Below are 20,060 nucleotides of genomic sequence, written 5' to 3'. Positions count from 1 at the left end.
TTCTACTATCATGGTCTGTGACCCCAAAATTCTATTTTGGGGACTTTATTCTACAAGTACATATTTATGTGTGAAATGACATATACAAAGGTCTGGAAACAATCCAATGCCCATTCATAGGGGATTGGTTAATTAAACAATTATACATTCATAGAATGGAATACCAAGCAGTTGCTAAGAAAACTTTAAGTAAGCGGTCTAGGGAGGTGGGAAGACTACCATGAAAACTAAAGTGAGTAAAAGCAAATGGTATGTATAGGGTGCCACTCTGGGTAAAAATGAGAGGGAAGGGGCGCCTGGGTGGCACAGTGGATTGGGCCGCTGCCTTCGACTCAGGTCATGATCTCCGTGTCCTGGGATCAAGCCCCACATCAGGCTCTTTGCTCAGCGGGGAGCCTGCTTCTCTCTCTCTCTCTGCCTGACTCTCTGCCTACTTGTGATCTCTCTCTGTGTCAAATAAATAAATAAAATCTTTTAAAAAAATGAGAGGGAAAAACTAAGACTTTACATTTGTATTTGTTTGTATATGCCTAAAAATGTATGGATGGAAACATAAGGAACCAAGAGCCGAGTCACAGGGCGAGGGGTTGGGGGAGATATGCAGTATGGACGAGGGGCCGAGGACAGGAAGACATTCCCCTGTATAGCCTTTCCTATTTCTTGGTCTTTGAACCATGCGAATGTATTACCTATTTGAAAAATAAAGGAGATTTAAAAGCCTTATGACTCTGCACACATCAGAAGATACAAAAGTCCTCAGTTTTTAGTGGTATAGTAATAAGCCAACTTACGTAGTAACACAGATACAGGACATGCTAGCTAAGGACCTGGGGTCAGACTTTTTGGTTTTTGTTTGTTTTAAGATTTTATTTATTTATTTGACAGAGACACAGCGAGAGAGGGAACACAAGCAGGGGAGTGGGAGAGGGGGAAGCTGGGATGTGGGGCTCGATCCCAGGACTCTGGGATCATGACCTGAGCTGAAGGCAGATGCTAACAACTGAGCCACGCAGGCGCCCCAGACTTTCTGGCTTTAAACTCTAGCCCCACAACCTAGAATTTGTGACTACAAACGAGTTAGCCACTACTATCCTCAGTTTTCTTATAAAACGGGCTAGTAATTGTACCTGCCAATTGGTCCCACTAGCACAGCTGTGAGGATTAAGGAACCCATAGAAAGCCCTTCAGACAGTGGCTGCTGACGCCTGCCATGGTAAGAAACAAGCTCACGCTCCTTATGTACTTCCCCCATTCTCCACAAGTGATAATCAAATCCTCAGCTCCTGAGGGAGATCACTTCAAAGGGGGGAGGGGGACAAGAAAGAAAAATTGCAGAAACGTTTATTTAACTCACATTCGCTACAGTCTGGTGGGCACAACAACAAATTAGTTGAACAAATGGAGTTCAGAATCAAAGCTGCACCTGTCGACATTAAACCAGAACACTTGCCCACCTGTGTGTGTGTCTACATGTGTGATTTTACCAGAAAATTTCCATGACACCACATGACCGGTCTGTGCCTGTGAACAGCTACAGTTTCTGCAGGTACTTCACTCTGCATTCTGCTGAAAGGTTTACTGTAAACTGTTCCCAGACTTCCAGCTGAAGGCAATGCTGATAAAGATAAAACAGCTGTCCTTTTGGGGTGCCTGGGTGGCTCAGTGGGTTAAGCCTTTGCCTTCGGTTCAGGTCATGATGTCAGGGTCCTGGGATCAAGCCCCACGTTGGGCTCTCTGCTCAGCAGGGAGCCTGCTTCCCCCTCTCTCTCTGCCTGCCTCTCTGCCTGTGATCTCTGTCTGTCAAACAAATAAATAAAATCTTAAAAAAAAATAGCTGTCCTTTCTTATTTACACTGGCACCTGGGTAAAGTTGGAGAATATGGCAGTGTTTCATGGACATACAGAGACTACAAGTATCGAGTAAATTCACTATGTTACAATGTCACAGCATTTGACTTAATCAAATTCCAAAACTGGGAAAACTTTTACTATTCTGTCTCTTTGTAATCTAAGAATCAGCACAGGAGAAACATTCAAATTTCACCAATTTTAATATATAGTATTTCTAACTTACATAGATGCCACTTAAGGAAAAAAAAAAACCTCATGCCATTGAAGGAAGGAATTCTTTTCCTTCATTTTCATGACTCAGTCAGCTGGTACAATCATTTCTGTCAGTTATATTATCAAGTGCTGGACTTTGAAATTAGGTGATGAGATAAAGACAAAATGAGAGAGGAATTACCAGCCAAGCGTTTGCACAAGGCAGTCAGTCCTCTAGTGTCTCTGCATGACAAAGGGTCTGGGACATAGAAAAACAGGTTATATCACAAAGATCATACAGTACCACCAGGCTACAAAACAGTCCTACACCTATACAATCATTTAAGAAATACACACAGACACAAAAATGTAGGCTTACCCCCAACAATCCAATTTGTGGTAAAATCAAGTTCATCAAATTTCAGCTTAAGAATACTTCATTCGTTTATTTTCTCGGTGGTGCAAAAATTCATTAAACACTTGAGAAGAACTTTTAATATTAACCTGTTAGTTTCCTAGAACTCATTCTAATATACAATTTTTTCTTAAGCTTGAAACAAATCATAGTAAAGAAAAAAACAAAACAAACAAAATAAAACCCAACAATCACTGGAAATGACCACGGATTTTCTCTGGTTAACAGAATTTAAATAATAGCTTTTAACTGAGGGAACAGTGAAGTAACACTACCAAAAAGATTTTTAAACTTACAGTAATAATAGACAAAGTGCAAAGCTTTCACATTTTCTTAAACTCTGAATGAACACTAAGAATAATTATTTTTAATTTACCAGCAAGATTACTATTTCACTTTTTAGACAAGTTTACCTTAAGGTTCCCCTCTCTTACACACAATACTTACATCCCTAAAAATGAAGAAATGGAGAAGGCTCCAATCAAGCCTGTTTTATTCAACTTAACAAACAAACAAAAAGTCACCACCATCAACAACAACAACAAAAAACCCTGGGTCTCTAAAGGTTGAAATTGGGCAAGAAAATAATTAGTGAGACTTTACACCTTTCAACCATATCCCTCCAAGGGATGACCAGATATTTTTAAAAGAGGGGTGAGCCAACTAAAGACAGTTTAAAATACACCACCAAGTCATGGCAGAACACGCTTCAGACTCTGGCAGGTAAGGTGTGGGTTTAAGAGCACTTACTTCATAAAAGACTGAAGAGTCGAAGGAGAAATGAGGTTTGGTACCCGCGTTACTTCTCCACAGATGCCTCCTTCCAAGTTAATCACATTCTATCTCTAAACAGCTTTTAAAAGAATATTTTAAATATTGGAGGATATTTAAATCGCAGCTTTAGAAAATGAGCTTAGGACATGAAGGTCATCTGTTGGTACAAGTCACACAAAGTCCCATTTATATAAGATGAACCAAAATGAAAAGAAAGGTAGGGAGAGGGGAAGCTTCACGGCTCAAACTCCTCTACCTGTTCAAATAACCTGCCGAAGAAATTCAGGTTGAGAGAGGATTGCATAGATTGTATTCTAAAATAAAATCCTTAAAAAAAAAACCAAACACTTAAAAGGGTAAATTTTATGTATACTGTTTTAAAGTGGCATTATAAGTCCATATATTCATTCAAATTTTATCAAAGTGAAACTTAAATATTTATGCAAATTTTTTTTCCCCAAACTAGACAAAAATTTTCTAAAATTGGAGACAGGACAAAGAAATGCAAAATCAAAAGAAATGGATACATAGTATGGGTTCTAAGTAAAGAACCCTCTGGAGCAGCCCACGACACACATGGGCTGTCTGGCTGGGCAGCTAAGGGAAGGGATAGTATACATTTGCCTTTACTGAAGCAGGGCCTTTAGACCAAAACAAAACAGCAACAACAGCAGCCACTAAAAATCTTAACTGAAAACCAATGAAACTGAAGTTGAAGTCCTAGGGATTCTTCAGTCCCTCCATAACCACACACTGAAAGGACCGTTCACCACACTGACACGTCCGGCTTACAGAAGGTGACATCAGGCAAGGCTAAGAACACAAAAGTCACTGAGAAATTTTTATCACTGGTCCTAATCCGAAGCCACATTTGTTCTCTAGCTCTCGTTTTCCATAACAGACTGCTAACAGTGTTTATTAGGATGGCATTTAAGTTCGACAACTGGAAGTAAAGAACAGAATAAGAAAAAAACAATTCTAAACAAACAGAATAGCAGAATATTCAACAGATGGAAACATGAAATTAAACACAGAATTAGTATAACTTACATGTTTTAAAAGTATATACTTCATTTATAAATATCTCTAATTGACAATCTATTAAAAATCATAAATATTCAAGTGAACATTTGAATTTTCTCTTTAAGAGTTCAGAATTCCTTCTTCAAGTCTTTGAAGATTAGTCTCCTTCTGCTGAATGTCCAAGACCAACAGGCTTCACACAGTCAGATTATGTCTCTAATTAGACATAGAAAAGCCTTTATTACCTTCTGTGTTGCAGTAAGACTTTGAAATTCTGTAACTCTCTTATACTTGTAGAAAGCCTATAGAAGAAAAAAAGAACGTATCCATGTAGTTCATATGTGTACATATTTCAAATAAGATACTATTCTATGAGCCATAATTTGAAAGCAAAATTCAAAATAAAAGAATATATACAACACTGACCAATGAAACTTCCATTTTCAAATGCATGTGCTATAATTACTTATTAAAGACTGACGAAACACCCAGCTGCAGTTCTTCACTCTTGGGTTATAAGGGGCAGAGGGAGCCAGGTACTTGTTATCAGTAGATTCTAGATTAATGATGGCAACAGTGATACGAATAACTCATTACAATAAAGAATCTCTAATCATTTACAAGTGGTCTTATAAGTTCATTCTGCACATTCCTCTCCAAATGTCCACTCCTTCCTTGTTGTCCCCCAACACATGACCCTTGAACACTATGAGTTTGAACTGTGTGGGGCACTTACAAAGATTTTTTTCAATAAAGATAGTACTATAAATGTATTTTCTCTCTCTTTTTTAAAGATTTTATGTATTTATTTGACAGGCAGAGATCACAAGTAGGCAGAGCGAGAGGAGGAAGCAGGCTCTCTGCTCAGCAGAGAGCCCAATGCGGGCTTGATTGATCCCAGGACCCTGGGATCATGACCAGAGCCAAAGGCAGAGGCTTAACCCACTGAGCCACCCAGGCACCCTAAATGTATTTTCTCTTGTGATTTTCTTAACACTTCCTTTTCCCCAGCTTACTTTGTTTTAGGAATATAGCATATAATACATACAACATATGAAATATGTGCTAAATGACGGTATTATCAGTGAGGCTTTTCTGATCAACAGTAGGCTAATTGTCATTAAGTTCTCGGGGAATCAAAGCTGCATGGAGTTTTAACCACATGGAGGGTAATGTTAGCTCCACGGGGTAACAACTGTTTATTTTATCTACTGCTGAATACCTGTGCCCTACATCCACCACTATTTACAGTGTTAATAATAAGTAATTATTGAACAGGTGAATGAATGCTGGCATGCTTTTGGGCCCCGGCCCAGAAGTAAAACTCTGGAATGGGAATAATAAAAAAAGCAATTCTATAAGCTCAGTTTAATGATAACATACAATTCAGGGTTGATAATGATAAAAATCTAATGTTTTTCTTTCTATGACATAAGATGATGTAGTACACAGTGTTAAGCTTCTTTCTTTAGTCTAAGTACTTAATAAATAAGAACTTCTCTTATACCAAGAGGTTAGTATGTCAGGCAATGTCCTGAGCATATCACACACATATTCTCAATCATTATAAAAAAATTCTACAAAGTAGATAAAGTTAACCTGATGTTCCAATTTGAGGAAAACTGAGAATGAAATAAATTAAGTAATTTTTCAGGGTCACCAGTTCATCCTGTCTCATGATTATATAACCTCTCAAAAAGTCCGTGCTCTCTAGAGTTTCAACATTTTCTTTTTACTCTTGTAAGTTGGAATTAGCAGAAAATGAATTCTTACTCTAATCCTCAGAATATCAAAGGATCCAGACAGTTTTTAATTATTAGGAAAAACAACAGAATATGATTATTAAACAAATTAAATGTGTAAAATCATATGCTATACCTTAAATTACCTATTAAAAAAAACTGTCAAATATATATGAAGATACGGTAAAAAGACCAAGGCCTAAAATTTTAAAAAAAGAGAGCCCAGGTAAGCCGCAGGAGGTGTGTTCAGAATGAAAAAGTACACTCAAAGTCTGACTTAGACACAAATGGGAGATGATCAGAGAAGTCAAAGGTGACAACCAAATTAAGGACAGGAGGACTGATAATAAGGTAGAAGATAAAATGAAAAGATCCCATTAACAATTATTAAGAAAAACTGTAACATTCTCTAAGGAAAAAGTAGATGTACAGAATCCATATAAATTAAAAAGTAGGGCTCAACTAAGATTAAAAGGAGAGTGGCTAAGTAAATTGTGGTATGTCCTTGTAACAGAATATTGGCATATAGTGAAAAAAGAGAGCGACAAACCAAGAAACAGACACTTAACTACAGAGAACAAACTGATGGTTCCCATAGGGGAGCTCAGGGGGCGATGGGGGGAAACAGGTGATGGGGATGAAGGCAGGCACTTCTGAGGGGCACTGGGTGTTTTGGGGAACTGCTGAATCACATATTGTACAACTGAATCTAGTATTACACTCCATGTTAATTATACCAGAATTTAAAACTTAATAAAAAAATAAAATAATGCTTATGTATTTGGAAGTTGCTAAGAAAGTAAACCTTAAAGCTCATCACAAGAAAAAGAATTCTATAGCTGTGTGATGGGGATATTAACTAGTCTTACTGTGGTGAAAGTTCCACAATATATATACAAGTATCAATTCATTACGTTGTGCACCTAAAACTAATATTATTTGTTACAGTTTCTTCTTAAAAAACAAAATAATGCTTATGAAAAAAATTTAATAATATCAGGAAATGATTATAATACAATGCCAAGTAAAACAGGAGAGTACACAAAAAAATTGCTTTCTGTTAACTCTGTTAACACATACATATATAAACATACACATACAAACACCTAAATATTTTATTTACAAGTTGGGGGAAAATACACATTAAAAATACGTCAAATGCTGAAACAGTCCGGGGTGGTGGGGATAGCAGTGATTGTTAATTATTTTTAAATTATACTTTCATATGTTTTCCCAAAATTTATGACGACCTTGAATTATTTTTATAACTGGGGGAAGAGGGAAAGAGGATTACTTTAAGAGCTTTAATTAGTACATGGATAAACTGGTGTTTGTTTTTCCCTGGAGGGGAAAAAGGAGATTAAATTAGGCTGTACCCTTACTTGTGCATCCCACTCCAAGTGTCACTGCCCTTAGGAAAACAGTTTTCACAGACAGTATCTTAAGCACTGAAAAACAAGAGCACCAGCCATCCAGGGGTTTGTAAAGCAGCATCACAGCCCCAGCTGCCATCTTGTAGTTTGGAAAGTGCAGTTACATTGAACCTCAGGTCATCCTCATGTTCACTCTGGAGAAGGCTTTCTATTGCCCTCACTTCACAGTGCATGGAAGGGAGCCGGGAGAATGGAGTGACCCGCCCAGGCCTGTGTGGACAGCGCACAGCAGGCCCAGACCTGCAGAACTCCAGCACGGCTGGCTCGGAGCCAGTTCTCTGCACTTTCCTTCCGCAGAAGGAAATACCAGACTAGATGGAGACCTGAAGCCGATGGGGTTGCCTTTATGGATGTTTTCTTTGAGACTCAGAGACATTCTGAGGAAGTCAACGTCAGTTTTTTTCTCAATTTAATCTTATTTGAATTTAAAATGTGTAAATTGTTGAAAATATTTTTCACTTAAATTTCATTTAAATACTCTAAATTTAACTCAATTTTTCCTGTTTTATCTTATTTACAGGCCTCATGAGTGAGTGAATGAAATTCTTCAGGAAGTAGTAATTATTGATGGACACCCTACATCTAGCTTATGCTTGAAATCCCAACCTATAAAGCCAGCTGTAAATACATGGCAACAACAGGAGAAATACACAATGGGGAAGGAACTTTATTTTTCACTTCACTGCCCCTTTTTAGCTCACAAATGCTTGTTAAGAAAACATAAGAAATAGGGGCGCCTGGGTGGCTCAGTGGGTTAAAACCTCTGCTTTCGGCTCAGGTCATGGTCTTAGGGTTCTGGGATCGAGCCCCACATCGGGCTCTCTGTTCAATAGGGAGCCTGCTTCCTCCTCTCTCTCTGCCTGCCTCTCTGCCTACTTGTGATCTCTGCCTGTCAGATAAATAAATAAAATCTTAAAAAAGAAAGAAAGAAAGAAAGAAAGAGATAATCTCTGTGTCACTTGGCTCCCTCGCCTTTAAAAAAAAAACAAAAACAGGGTGCCTGGGTGGCTCAGTGGGTTAAGCCGCTGCCTTCGGCTCAGGTCATGATCTCAGGGTCCTGGGATTGAGTCCCGCATCGGGTGCTCTGCTTGGCAGGGAGCCTGCTTCCCTCTCTCTCTCTCTCTGCCTGCCTCTCCATCTACTTGTGATTTCTCTCTGTCAAATAAATAAATAAATAAATCTTAAAAAAAAAAAAAAAATTCTTCCTTGACTTTTTATTTCCCAGGGCAGCACAGTTTTCTCTTATTTTTCTCGGATTCTTTTCCTTCTGTTCTATATTCCTCAGTTAGTTGGTACCATATATATCTCTGCAGGCAAATTCATATTGTTTGAAACCATGTGTGGCATAAACCAAAAGTAAACTATAGGTCTATGCAGGGGAAAATGGGGTTAAGAATGAACAGAGGGATGGGCGCCTGGGTGGCTCAGTGGGTTAAGCCGCTGCCTTCGGCTCAGGTCATGATCTCAGGGTCCTGGGATTGAGCCCGCATCGGGCTCTCTGCTCAGCAGGGAGCTTGCTTCCTCCTCTCTCTCTCTCTGCCTGCCTCTCTGCCTACTTGTGATCTCTCTCTGTCAAATAAATAAATAAAATCTTTAAAAAAAAAAAAAAGAATGAACAGAGGGAAAATGCCTCCTCAGCTTAAAACATAAAGAGCAGTGTGTGCACACTGGGTGGCTCAGTGTGTTAAGCTTCCAAGCCCTGGTTTCAGCTCAGGTCATGATGATCTCAGGGTCATGGAATCGAGCCCTGAGATGGGCTGGATGGAATCTGCTTGAGATTCTCTCTCTCCCTCCTCATCTGCCCCTACCCCTCTGCTCCTGTGTGCATCTGCTCTGTCTCTCAAATAGATAAAATCTTCAAAAGAAAAAAAAAAGCAATGAGGTTTAATCTCCTCTTTTTTCATTTCTTTCATCACCATCTCAACCAAGCTTTCCTTTCCTGATGCGTTATTGTACTTGACCAAGCTATAACCAGCTGAATATTAAAATATCTTCCCCACAAAATTGAGAAGGTTATCAGAAACACTGCCAATCTCACACTAAATTTTTCCCGTGACCTGCTGAGACTCTGGCTTGTGAATGCAGATACAACAGTATATAACTCTTTCTCTTTGTCAACCAAATAAAGCAAAACAAACTACATTAGCAGAGAAGATGATCTTCAAAGTTTGCTGAAACCAGAAAAACCCAGCAAGTCCTCACTGTGAAAACCATTCTTACCTTCCGAAAGCATTTAAAAGAGCAACTATTTCCTGTCGAGTGAGTTGGAAGCCTTTAGATGGGCTGTTTTCTGGAAGCTTTTGGATTTCTTTTTCAGAGAATAGTATCTTCAGGGCAGTTCCTAAACCCTGAGTCTAAAGAAAATAGATACACATAACAATTAATCTAATAATTACTATAAAGGTTGAAAGGAATATGTAGCCGCTGTGATGAGAGTCATGAAATTCGTGTGAACTGAACTTCTCACCAAAATGTTAAACTGCATAATACAGTTTCTACTTCCTCATACTTATGCATGATAAATTTATCTTAACTGTTAAGGAACCTGAAGAGTTCAACATTTATTGGACATAAATTACTAAAATGCCTTTTCTTAACCTAGAAAATATCACATTAGAATTATAATATTCAATATGTAACCTTGAAAGCATTCTTGACAGCTCCTAGCAATTCAAAACTTAGAAATTATTAGTGATAACTACACTTAAAAATTTATTAGAACTAGAGAAGATGTACTAAAATAAGTAAAATAATTCTGTCTCCTGATTTTTCTGACTTATCATCTTTGTGAGAAAATAAGCCAAAATATCAAACAATCCTTTTTACACTGGATACATATAGAGAGAAAGGGGCCTTCTTGGCACAACTTTATTTGTGACTAGATGGTCTTCTTTTGATCACTAAAATAAATTCAGTGATGGAAGCCTGATAATTAAGCCTTTTTATATTTTATTTTTATATGGGTCTACAAAATACTAATATTCTATTTATAACCACCAACTTCAGAAATGAATCTCAAGACTGTACCAATAGAAACAGATACAATAAAGCCAGAATCATTAGCATAGAATAGGGAAAACATTCTTACACATACAATACAGATTTAATATATTCAGCTTTTACATCAATAAAGCAGAAACGCCATACATACTTCAGATCTTCTGTTTCAACGAACAGTGAGGGTATTATAATAAAAACTTGCAAGTTCCCAGCAGGAACTTAGTAATAGTTTTAAAACAGAAAACAAAACACAAACCTGCAACTTTCCCCATAATCTGCATTTGTCGCATCCAACACAGTCCATTATACGGGAGATATTTTTGAAATGTAAGCGGAATTCCTCCTAACATGCAGAAAATATTTTTATTCTCATTAGAGTTTTATAAATTAAACTGCACTTGTATGATTTACAAGAAATAAAAGCTCTGAAGATTAATGAGTGACTTGTATTTTTCAACAGTCAAGAAGAAAAATGATTGGATTTGCATGGCATAACATGGCACTAAAACAACTAGCCATGGAAATTCGTAACATTCATTCCACATGCTGATTCAATGAACTTTTTATTGAGATGCTACTCTGTGCAAAGCACCAACAAAGGCATGATGGGAAAAACAAGAGTAAGTGATACATGGTTTTTACTTTTAAGGAACTTTACTGCTGCCCCCATTTGATATCTGCATACAGCCAGTAGTAAACATATCTGTACTATGTTTGATTTATTTTTCTTTTTTTAAAATTTTTTAATTTTTATTTCTTTTCATTGTAACAGTATTCATTGTTTTTGCACCATACCCAGTGCTCCAAGCAATCCGTGCCCTCTCTAATACCCACCACCTGGTTCCCCCAACCTCTCACCCCCCCTTGACTTATTTTTTATGTATTGCTCATGTGAGTCCAAATGGGAAAGTCAATCTTAGACCAATGATCAGTTTTCATCTTTTTCCTTAGGACCACACATTGTTTGCAATGGGGGCTGCATCAGGACCGGTGATCCCAGGACTCTATGATGGGTGTATTCTCTCTGTATCCTGTGTTTGCCAGTAGGCCTCTCCAGGGATGTTTGCTGACTGGATCCTTGCTTCCTCTTGTGGGGGTGAGGAGGGGGGGGTACTATTCTGCCTGTGAGCAACTGGGCATGGTTTCTAGGACTCTAAGGCCAGTCTCATCTGAAGCTAACAGTAGCTAAGCGTTTCCTCATCTTTTCCATGTGATAAACATAGAAAATAAATTTCATCTTATTGTACCGAGGTAAACATTTTATTGCAAAAAGCTAGAAGGAAAGCAGCCCAAAACTCTGGCCACCAGAAGCCCTGCCCGCTGCTTTCTGAAAAAAGGTTCTGAAGAAACAGGACCCTGGCTAAAAGACAATATACAGAACACCGAAGTCCTTTGCTCCTCATTCTCATGTAATTCATGTTTTTGGGAGGAAATGGAAAAAAAGGACTTAAGTTCTCCTTTATACACCTTTGAAAAATAGAAAACACAATTTCCAGCAATTCATAGACGACAGTTAGTTCTTTTCTCACTCCTATCTTCCTCCTCCACAAAGAGAACCAGAGTTACTTCTATAAATACTTAAAAAATAGGAAGCATGACAAAAACAAATTAATGTTATAGTCAATACCACAACAGCAATATAAAAATAGCAAAAAAAATCACAATAAAAATAAAATAGCAAAAAATAGCACAATAGCAAAAAAATCATAAAACAAAAACACTTTCCAAAACCAAAATACAGTTGTGACTAAGTTACTTCACTTCAGAAGCACCAAGAGACTCTTACCAGTGGAGGATCACTTGGTGCTCATTTATCAGTGAGCATCTAAAACATCTCAGGGCCAGATGTGTTTGAGAATTCCAAATTTTAGAAATATAGTACATGCATTATTTATGAAACACCCCACCAGAGTGTGTAGCAACACCTAGCAATTAACATATACATTAACGGTTCTGTAGCAAAACACAATATTCAAACAAAGCAGAATTTTTAAAAAAGCACTATAAATAGTCTTACGTCAGTACAGGTCAGGTTTTGCCAACAAATTAATTGGCACCAAACATAAGAAAAATGTTTCAGGTTTTGGAGTTTTCTGGATTTCAGAACTACATATATAAGACCTTGGAGCTACAAACAGAAGACTATTTGCCATTCAATTTCAAATACTTTTATGAACATTTTAAGGCTATAATGTATTCCTTGATATGCTGTAAACAAATGAAAACAAAGAGCTCCCAACATGAAGTTTGAAAATGTTCCTAAAATACATTCTCCTTTGATATCACAGGGTAACAGGTAATTTTTGCCTTTTATGTTAGAGTCTATAAAGACAAAAGCATAATAGTCCAGAAACTCGAACATCCCATAAAATACTCCATAAAATAAACTTTAGGAAAATACAGTACTTATTGCCTTCAAAGTGGTGAACAGTCATGATTTTTAAAATCAAAACAATATGCACTGTGATTTTAAAGTAAGAAAACTTTCTCTCAAAATAATACCCTTTAAAAAACCTTTACAACGTTGCCATATTCACTGGTCAGTTAACAACAGAAGCTTCACTAAGAGGTGGCCAAACCTTCTTAGAAAGGCGAAAGGAATTGCAAAGTCTGGAGAAGGGGCTTTCTGTGCCATTTATAGTAAAACCCAGTCAGACCAACTTCAACGAGGTGTAGGGCTGGGCAAGAAGTGTTTAGATGTAAGGGATTAAAACACAGCCAGTCAACTGCTCTCCCCTCCCCAACCCCGTCCTCCAATCAAGAACTTTTTACCTTTAATGACTTGGCCCCCTTTTTGTCACCTGCAAACATGGATTTCTCGTCAAAGTGCATGGGAAAGGACCTGATGAAATGACAACACTAGAAGTTACAGACGAAAAATTCACGTACTATGTAGTAGAGTTCTGGCATAATTTTCTATCCCCACAAGTATTTACAATTTGTAATTTACTTGTGGGTAAAGTTTAATAACACAGAAAGGTGGCACATAGTTCACATGTAAATTACTCAATAAAAGAGTAAAGCAACATAAGATAGCTTTGTAATTTATAAGACTATAATGTTTTAAAGAAATTACATGATAAAAATCATCAAAAATTGAACTTAAAAGCAATTTATGTGAAAAATGTGCAACACTCTGTTAAAAAGATGTTTTAAGTTTTAATGCATAATTAAACCTTTTTTTTTTAAAGGTTTTATTTGAGAGAGAAAGAGAGCAAGTACACCAGAACGGAGGAGGGGCAAAGGGAGAGGGAGAGGCAGACTCTCCTGCCAAGAAGGGAGCCTGACGCCAGACTCAGTCCCCAGGATCCAAGGACCCCAGCATCAGGACCTGAGCTGAAGGCAGACGCCTAACCAACTGAGCCACCCAGGCATCTCTAAACACTTTTTTTTTTTAAAGATCTTATTTATTTGGCAGACAGAGATCACAAGTAGGCAGAGAGGTAGGCAGAGAGAGAGGAGGAAGCAGGCTCCCTGCTGAGCAGAGAGCCCTATGCGGGGCTCGATCCCATGGAACCATGACCTGAGCTGAGGGCAGAGGCTTTAACCCACTGAGCCACCCAGGCGCCCCTTCTCTAAACACTTTTTTTTTTTTAAGATTTTATTTTTTATTTATTTGTTTGACAGAGAAAGATCATAAGTAGAGAAGCAGTCAGAGAGAGAGGAGGAAGCAGGCTCCCCGCGGAGCAGAGAGCCCGATCCGGGACTTGATCCCAGGACCTTGAGATCATGACCTGAGCCAAAGGCAGAGGCTTAACCCACTGAGCCACCCAGGTGCCCCGCTAAACACTTCTTAATCCAACTTTGGTTCATGCTCATTTTAACAACCAGTGAACTGAAATTCTATAGAGAGCATTTTTTAAGAAGAGGTATATTCTAGAAGGTAAAGCTAATGTTCTCTTAGGTATCTACTTTCATGTGAATAGCACCATCTGAATTTAAACAGCAACTGAGGGTTTTGGAGGGGAGGGTGGTTGTGGTGGGTATTACGGAGGGCATGTATTGCATGGAGCACTAGGTGTGGTATATAAACAATGAATCTTGGAACACTGAAAGAAAAAGTTAAATTTTTAAAAACTGGTTTTAAAAAACCCCATTAAATCACATTTAAGCTTTGGGGCACCTGGATGGCGCAGTCAGTTAAGAATCCTGTTCTTGGTTTTGGCTCAGGTCATGATCTAAGGGTCGTGGGATCGAGCCCTGAGACGGGCTCTGCAATCTGCCTAGAGTATGCTTAAGACTCTCTCTCTCTCTCTCTTTCCCTCTCACTTGCTGACGTCCCTTCCCCTTACTTGCTCTAAGATAAATAAATCTTCAAAATAAAATAGCATTAAACTTTGATACTACATAAAACTCAAAGTTCTGTTTGAAAATAGAGCCGACTCTGAAGTGTGACTAGGCTGTTCTCCTGGTCTACTGACCACGATCCTTCTCAGTTCTAATTTTCCCTCTTCTTAACTTTCCAGAGTCAGTTTCGGTTTTATTTCAAGCACTACCTCATTCCTATTCGGAGTGCAGAATTTCAGATCACGGATACCCAATTCTTACTTTGTATCTTGGAAGATATTCAGTAGAAGCATTTTTGTGTCAGCATCTTCTTCTACATTTCCAGTATAAAGATCGACAATTGAGCGCTCAAAATACGGGGCCACCTTTGATAAAGCGCGAAGCTCAATTAAGTATAAGAAGTATAGATTCTTAAGCCTTCTTGGACCTTCTCCCTTAGTTTCCACAGGGTCAAAGCGGCGTTTAAATTCCTTCATATTAGGTCCCCAGCTAGGTTTACCCCAGGTTTCTAAAGAGAAAATGATATACAAAATACAGCTTTAATAAATAGGATTTTTTTCTCTAGAGAATATATATACCCCCTCCAAGAATTTTTACACTAATGGAAGGCAAGGTTTGTAGATAAAAAATGTGATTACCTTCCAAAAGATAATTTGCACACAGATGTAAATTGATACTAGCATGAAGTCCGGATATAAGCTTATAGAAGACTCTCTTCTCCAGGCACAAACCTATTCAGAAAAATATTGAAAAAGAAATAACATCCATTTAGATAACGGAAATACTGAATCAAGAAGATTCAGTACACACGCTTATTTTTAAAGTTAAGGTTCAAGGACATTAAAAATAAGGAATAATATAAAATTATTAGGCCAAGATGCTCTCCCTAGAAGATAAAATAAGATTCTGACTTTAGAATGGAGTTATGACTATGATAACTTAATGCAGAATGAGACAGAAAATGTGGGGCTCTGGAGGTCAAAGCGCTATGGATATACCTGGCAAGCTCCCACGCTACCTAGAAGGCAAGAGCACAGATTTTTCATGGGTTTGGCTAAACTAAAGCAAATGTAATTCAAAGTCACTGCTTTGGCTTAACAATGGCTGTTTCTCCTGCTCCCTTCCCTAGAGATGTTCTTTCTGTGAACCTACTGGATTGTGGAGGAAGAAGAGACTGCATTCCATTTCTCCTCTTCCTCCAGATTCGTTACTGTGTCTTACTAATCCTCTGCCCTAAAATTCTCCAGGTCTATGTAACTGTATGGTCCACTTGCAAGGAGCTCAAACCTGGAAAAGAGTCATCTAGGAAATTTAACTAATAAACAATATATGCTGACTATCTATCATGTGAACAGAACACATGTGCCAATAGAGTGTACAAATAAGACCCACAATACAGTTGGCAGGAAAATGCTGGACGGCTTTTTCCTGCATGATGCAGTTCCAACCACAGAAGTCCTTATGGAAGTGTTAAATAACGGAGTATGCAACACGGTAAGGCTACGTAAAATAATTTTCCATCATACTCCTGCACTCCATCTGATACAATTCTGCTCATATATAACAGTCAATGTACATTGTTTACTGGTTGAAATTCCTGGATGAGTGTTAAGTAACATCTGCAAGGACTGATTTACAAAGTAAAAATTTACCAGCTTCTATTTCTTTCTTTTCCTGACTAATATTATTTTGTTATTATGTTTGTTAGTCACCATATAATGCATCTGATTCTGATGTAGTGTTCCATGATCCATTGTTTGCGTAACACTCAGTGCTTATCACAACACACACCCTCCTATCACCCATCAGGAGGGCACCCAAATCTCTACCCTCCCCCTCTGAAACCCTCAGATCATTTCCCAGGGTCCATAATCTCTCATCTCCTCCTCTGATTCCTGCCCCCTTCAGTTTTCCCTCCCTTCCCCTAATGTCCTCCGTGCTATTCCTTATGTTCTACAGATGTGTGAAACCACATAAAATTGTCTTTCTCTGTCTGACTTGTTTTACTTGGTATAATCCCCTCCAGTTCCATCCATATTGATGCAAATGCTCATCCTTTCTGATGGCTGAGTAATATTCCTTTGTTTATATGAACCATATCATCTTTATCCATTCATCTGTCGAAGGGCATCTCGGCTCCTTCTACAGTTTTGGCTATTATGGACACTGTTGTATAAATATTGGGGTCCATGTGCCCCTTCTTTGCACTACATCTGTGTCTTTGGTGTAAACACCCAGTAGTGCAATTGTTGGGTCAAAGGGTGGCTCTATTTTTAACTTTTTGAGGAACCTCCATACTATTTGCCAAAGTGGCTGCACCAACTTGCATTCCCACCAACAGTGGAAGAGGGTTCCCCTTTCTCCACATCCTCTCCAACATCTGTTTTTTCCTGCCTTGTTAATTTTTGCCATTCTATCTGGTGCATGGTGGTATCTCAGTACGGTTTTGATTTGAATTTCCCTGATGGCTAATGATATTGAATATTTTTTCATGTGTCTGTTAGCCACCTGTATGTCTTCTTTGGAGAAGTGTCTTTTGATGTCTTCTGCCCATTTTCTGACTTGATTCTTTGCTTTTCAGGTGTTGAGTTTCAGAAGTTCTTTATATCAGCTTCTATTTCTAACAATACAGAGCAAGCTCAACTATCCAATTTAGAGAGTGGGTCTCTTTCTTTTGGATTTAATTTCATTCAAATTTACCTTCATTAAGTGATTTATAAGACATTGACTATAATTTTTTCTCTCACAAAAGAGCTAGATTTACTGTAATAAGATTATGTGACATTTGGACACTGGGTAGGTAAGATGGTTGGCAATTGTCAGTTTCATGGCCCAGATGAGGAAACAATCTCAGAAAAGTTGAGTCAGTTGCCTATAAAAATAGGAGTATTCTCTGAAACCATATATCAACATTCAGGGGTTCCCATCAGTAGGATAGTACAAAAGAGATTAATACAGAATACCCTAGAATTCATTATTGCCCATACATTTCACTTCCATCTTCCACTATCAATATTCAGAATCTCTCACCACCTCTTTTAACCTAAATATTACTTTTCACAATTTGTGTCTTTACAAGACAGCTAATGAACAAAGTTAAGAATCATCTTCCCCATGGGCCATTTATCAGTATCACTCCTAGTATTAGTGGCATATAAATAACATTCACCTTAAAAATGGCCAATATATGTAGACACTTCATTAAAAACAAAGAGAAATTATGTTCACAAGTTGACATCACCAATTAGCAAACATAAAATAGAATTAAGTACTTAGTTTTACTCTGTAGATTTCCTATAAGGTTATGATCTCCTGTATCATTCAACTTGCTTATCTTTCATTAATATTTTTAAACTTTTGTTTTCATTAATGAATGGCAATTTGGTAAATTTTTAAAAAGCATAATATATCCAGTTTTTTAAACAAAGCTATTAAAATCCATTAAAAACATTAAAATGTTTCAGCTTTCCATTAATAGCATTTATATTTTCAACACTAGAAAACATAAGAATGCAAAGTAACTACTGGGACCTATATTGCTTTATCCTTTAATTAGACAAGTTTAGGCTATATTAACATGTGTAAACATTGTTTAAAATCTGCTGAAACCAAATTTACTTTCCCTCAACTTCATATATATATATATAAATTATATAAAATACATAAATTATATATAAATGTATAGATAAGATATATATAAGTTATATATATATATAGTACTTACTTCCGAAAAGAAGGCCTCTGTTTACAAAGTAGGTTTGCATACTGGTTACTAGAAAGCAGTGTGGATGGGTGGTATATACAGAATTAATTTTCATACAGAATCAAAATAACACTGAGAAGCCGGTTACAAAAACCTGAGGACAGTATCTGTCCTGTGTATTTCCCTAATGCTAATTATTCTTGGCTGAGCAACAGCGTCAAAATTTTTAAGCCACTGTATCCAAAATACTGTAACTTAAAATATATTATTCTCTTTCAAGCTCTGTTACAATTAGTTGTCTAGGTAATGAATCCTGAACTTACAAAAATATATTAAATTAATCCATACATTTTTAACAAGAATCCAATAAATTTAAAATGCAGACATATAAGTTTACCTTCCAGCCATGTGTAGAACGATTCTCCTTTAAAAACAAACAAACAAAAAACCAAAACACACACACACACACACACACACAGAGATTTGGGTTAAAATATTTTAAATAGTCATTTATAACTTAGAATAAATTAAGTATATAAAATATTTCCTATGACAGACTAAGGAGTATCTCCAGAAGTGGCCACTGCTTCATGTGAAGTAGAAAAATAGGGATATGGTTCTAGGAAATAAAGCCCTGAAGTAATGAGTAACTTTGGACAATTTTCTTATAAATGACATTTAACTGAACAAAAATTTTAAGAAACATTTCAGTCAAAATATTATATAAATCTTATTCATTAAAAGGATTAAATATCTTTAAGTATGGAAGGTTAAAAATCTTAAGTTTGCTTTTGATAACAACCATAGAACTCCTCTCCTTAAAAATTCTAGAAAAAACTAAGTGAATTATAATACAAAAATCAAATTAGTAATTATTCCATTTTTTCCCTGAGTGGTAAAGCTATGTGTATTTCCTCAATTATCTAAGACTATTAAATTTCAAGGAATATTTTTAAAATCCCTTAATTTTCAAGATAATTTTTCAGAAAAGTCGATGACTAGAATACAGAGGGATCTGACTTACCTATGTACTAATGCTAAAACATCTATTTCTAGATCAGTACTATTCTGAGAGCAACAAAAATGGCAGTCAATACAGATCAAAATGATTCATGCACTTTGTAAGTTACCTACTTCTGTTTTAAGAAAAGCAAAGCGTAAGAAAAACTCAACACATAGATGACTGAGCAAGGATTCTAGGGGATAAATTAGATGGTGAGGAATTGCTTTGTTTCCTGAGACTCTTCACACTTTGAAAAACTACACAAACATTTCCCCTCATACTAATTCACTCAACAAACTCTTCCTAAGGGCCACTGATCATGATCTGAATTGTTTACTTGAGAAACCCCAAATGCTACCAGGAAAAGTTGAGCCCCCAAGTCCTCAATGATCTGGCCTCCCATCCTGCTAACTTAAACTACTCCTACATAAACTTCTCCCTACTCTAACAGGGTCTCCTCAAATATGCTTGATTCTTCCCTTTCCAACTCCTTGGGCCATGCCATTTTCTCCGCATGGCACACAGGATCCAATTCTACCAGACTATATCTGTCCCATTACTCAAAACTCATCTCAGATATCACTTCCTGTAATAAGCTTTCCAGATCCCTCCAGTGAGACAGGCTCTGTCCCGCCTC

At 37.3% G+C, this 20,060-nt stretch overlaps 2 protein-coding genes across 15 annotated transcripts in view; one reads left to right on the top strand and one right to left on the bottom strand.

Moving 5' to 3' along the window:
- The window catches only part of GPR137B (G protein-coupled receptor 137B), a 63,848-nt gene extending 54,505 nt beyond the window's left edge, over positions 1-9,343 (top strand). Inside the window, exon 8 of the transcript XR_009352693.1 lies at positions 7,951-9,343. The gene's annotated coding sequence lies outside the window, so the exon portion shown is untranslated. The remainder of the gene's footprint in view (positions 1-7,950) is intronic.
- Positions 2,033-20,060, bottom strand: part of ERO1B (endoplasmic reticulum oxidoreductase 1 beta) — a 67,710-nt gene continuing 49,682 nt past the window's right edge. For 4 of the 14 annotated variants that reach the window (XM_059170381.1, XM_059170384.1, XM_059170377.1 and 1 more), the window contains 7 exons: positions 18,818-18,844; positions 15,356-15,448; positions 14,979-15,225; positions 13,203-13,272; positions 10,687-10,773; positions 9,651-9,784; positions 2,033-4,557 (listed from right to left, as the gene is read on the bottom strand). In XM_059170381.1, coding sequence (XP_059026364.1) covers positions 4,497-4,557; positions 9,651-9,784; positions 10,687-10,773; positions 13,203-13,272; positions 14,979-15,225; positions 15,356-15,448; positions 18,818-18,844 — 719 coding nt within the window. In that variant the 3' untranslated portion in view covers positions 2,033-4,496. Of the gene's footprint in view, positions 4,558-4,582; positions 4,812-9,650; positions 9,785-10,686; positions 10,774-13,202; positions 13,273-14,978; positions 15,226-15,355; positions 15,449-18,817; positions 18,845-20,060 lie in introns of those variants that run through there. The other 10 variants (XM_059170379.1, XM_059170380.1, XM_059170383.1 and 7 more) reach the window with 10 other exon arrangements.

The sequence above is a fragment of the Mustela lutreola genome, chromosome 4 (genome assembly GCF_030435805.1).
Source record: "Mustela lutreola isolate mMusLut2 chromosome 4, mMusLut2.pri, whole genome shotgun sequence".
NCBI lineage: Eukaryota > Metazoa > Chordata > Mammalia > Carnivora > Mustelidae > Mustela > Mustela lutreola.
This window is presented reverse-complemented; position numbering and strand designations above follow the sequence as displayed.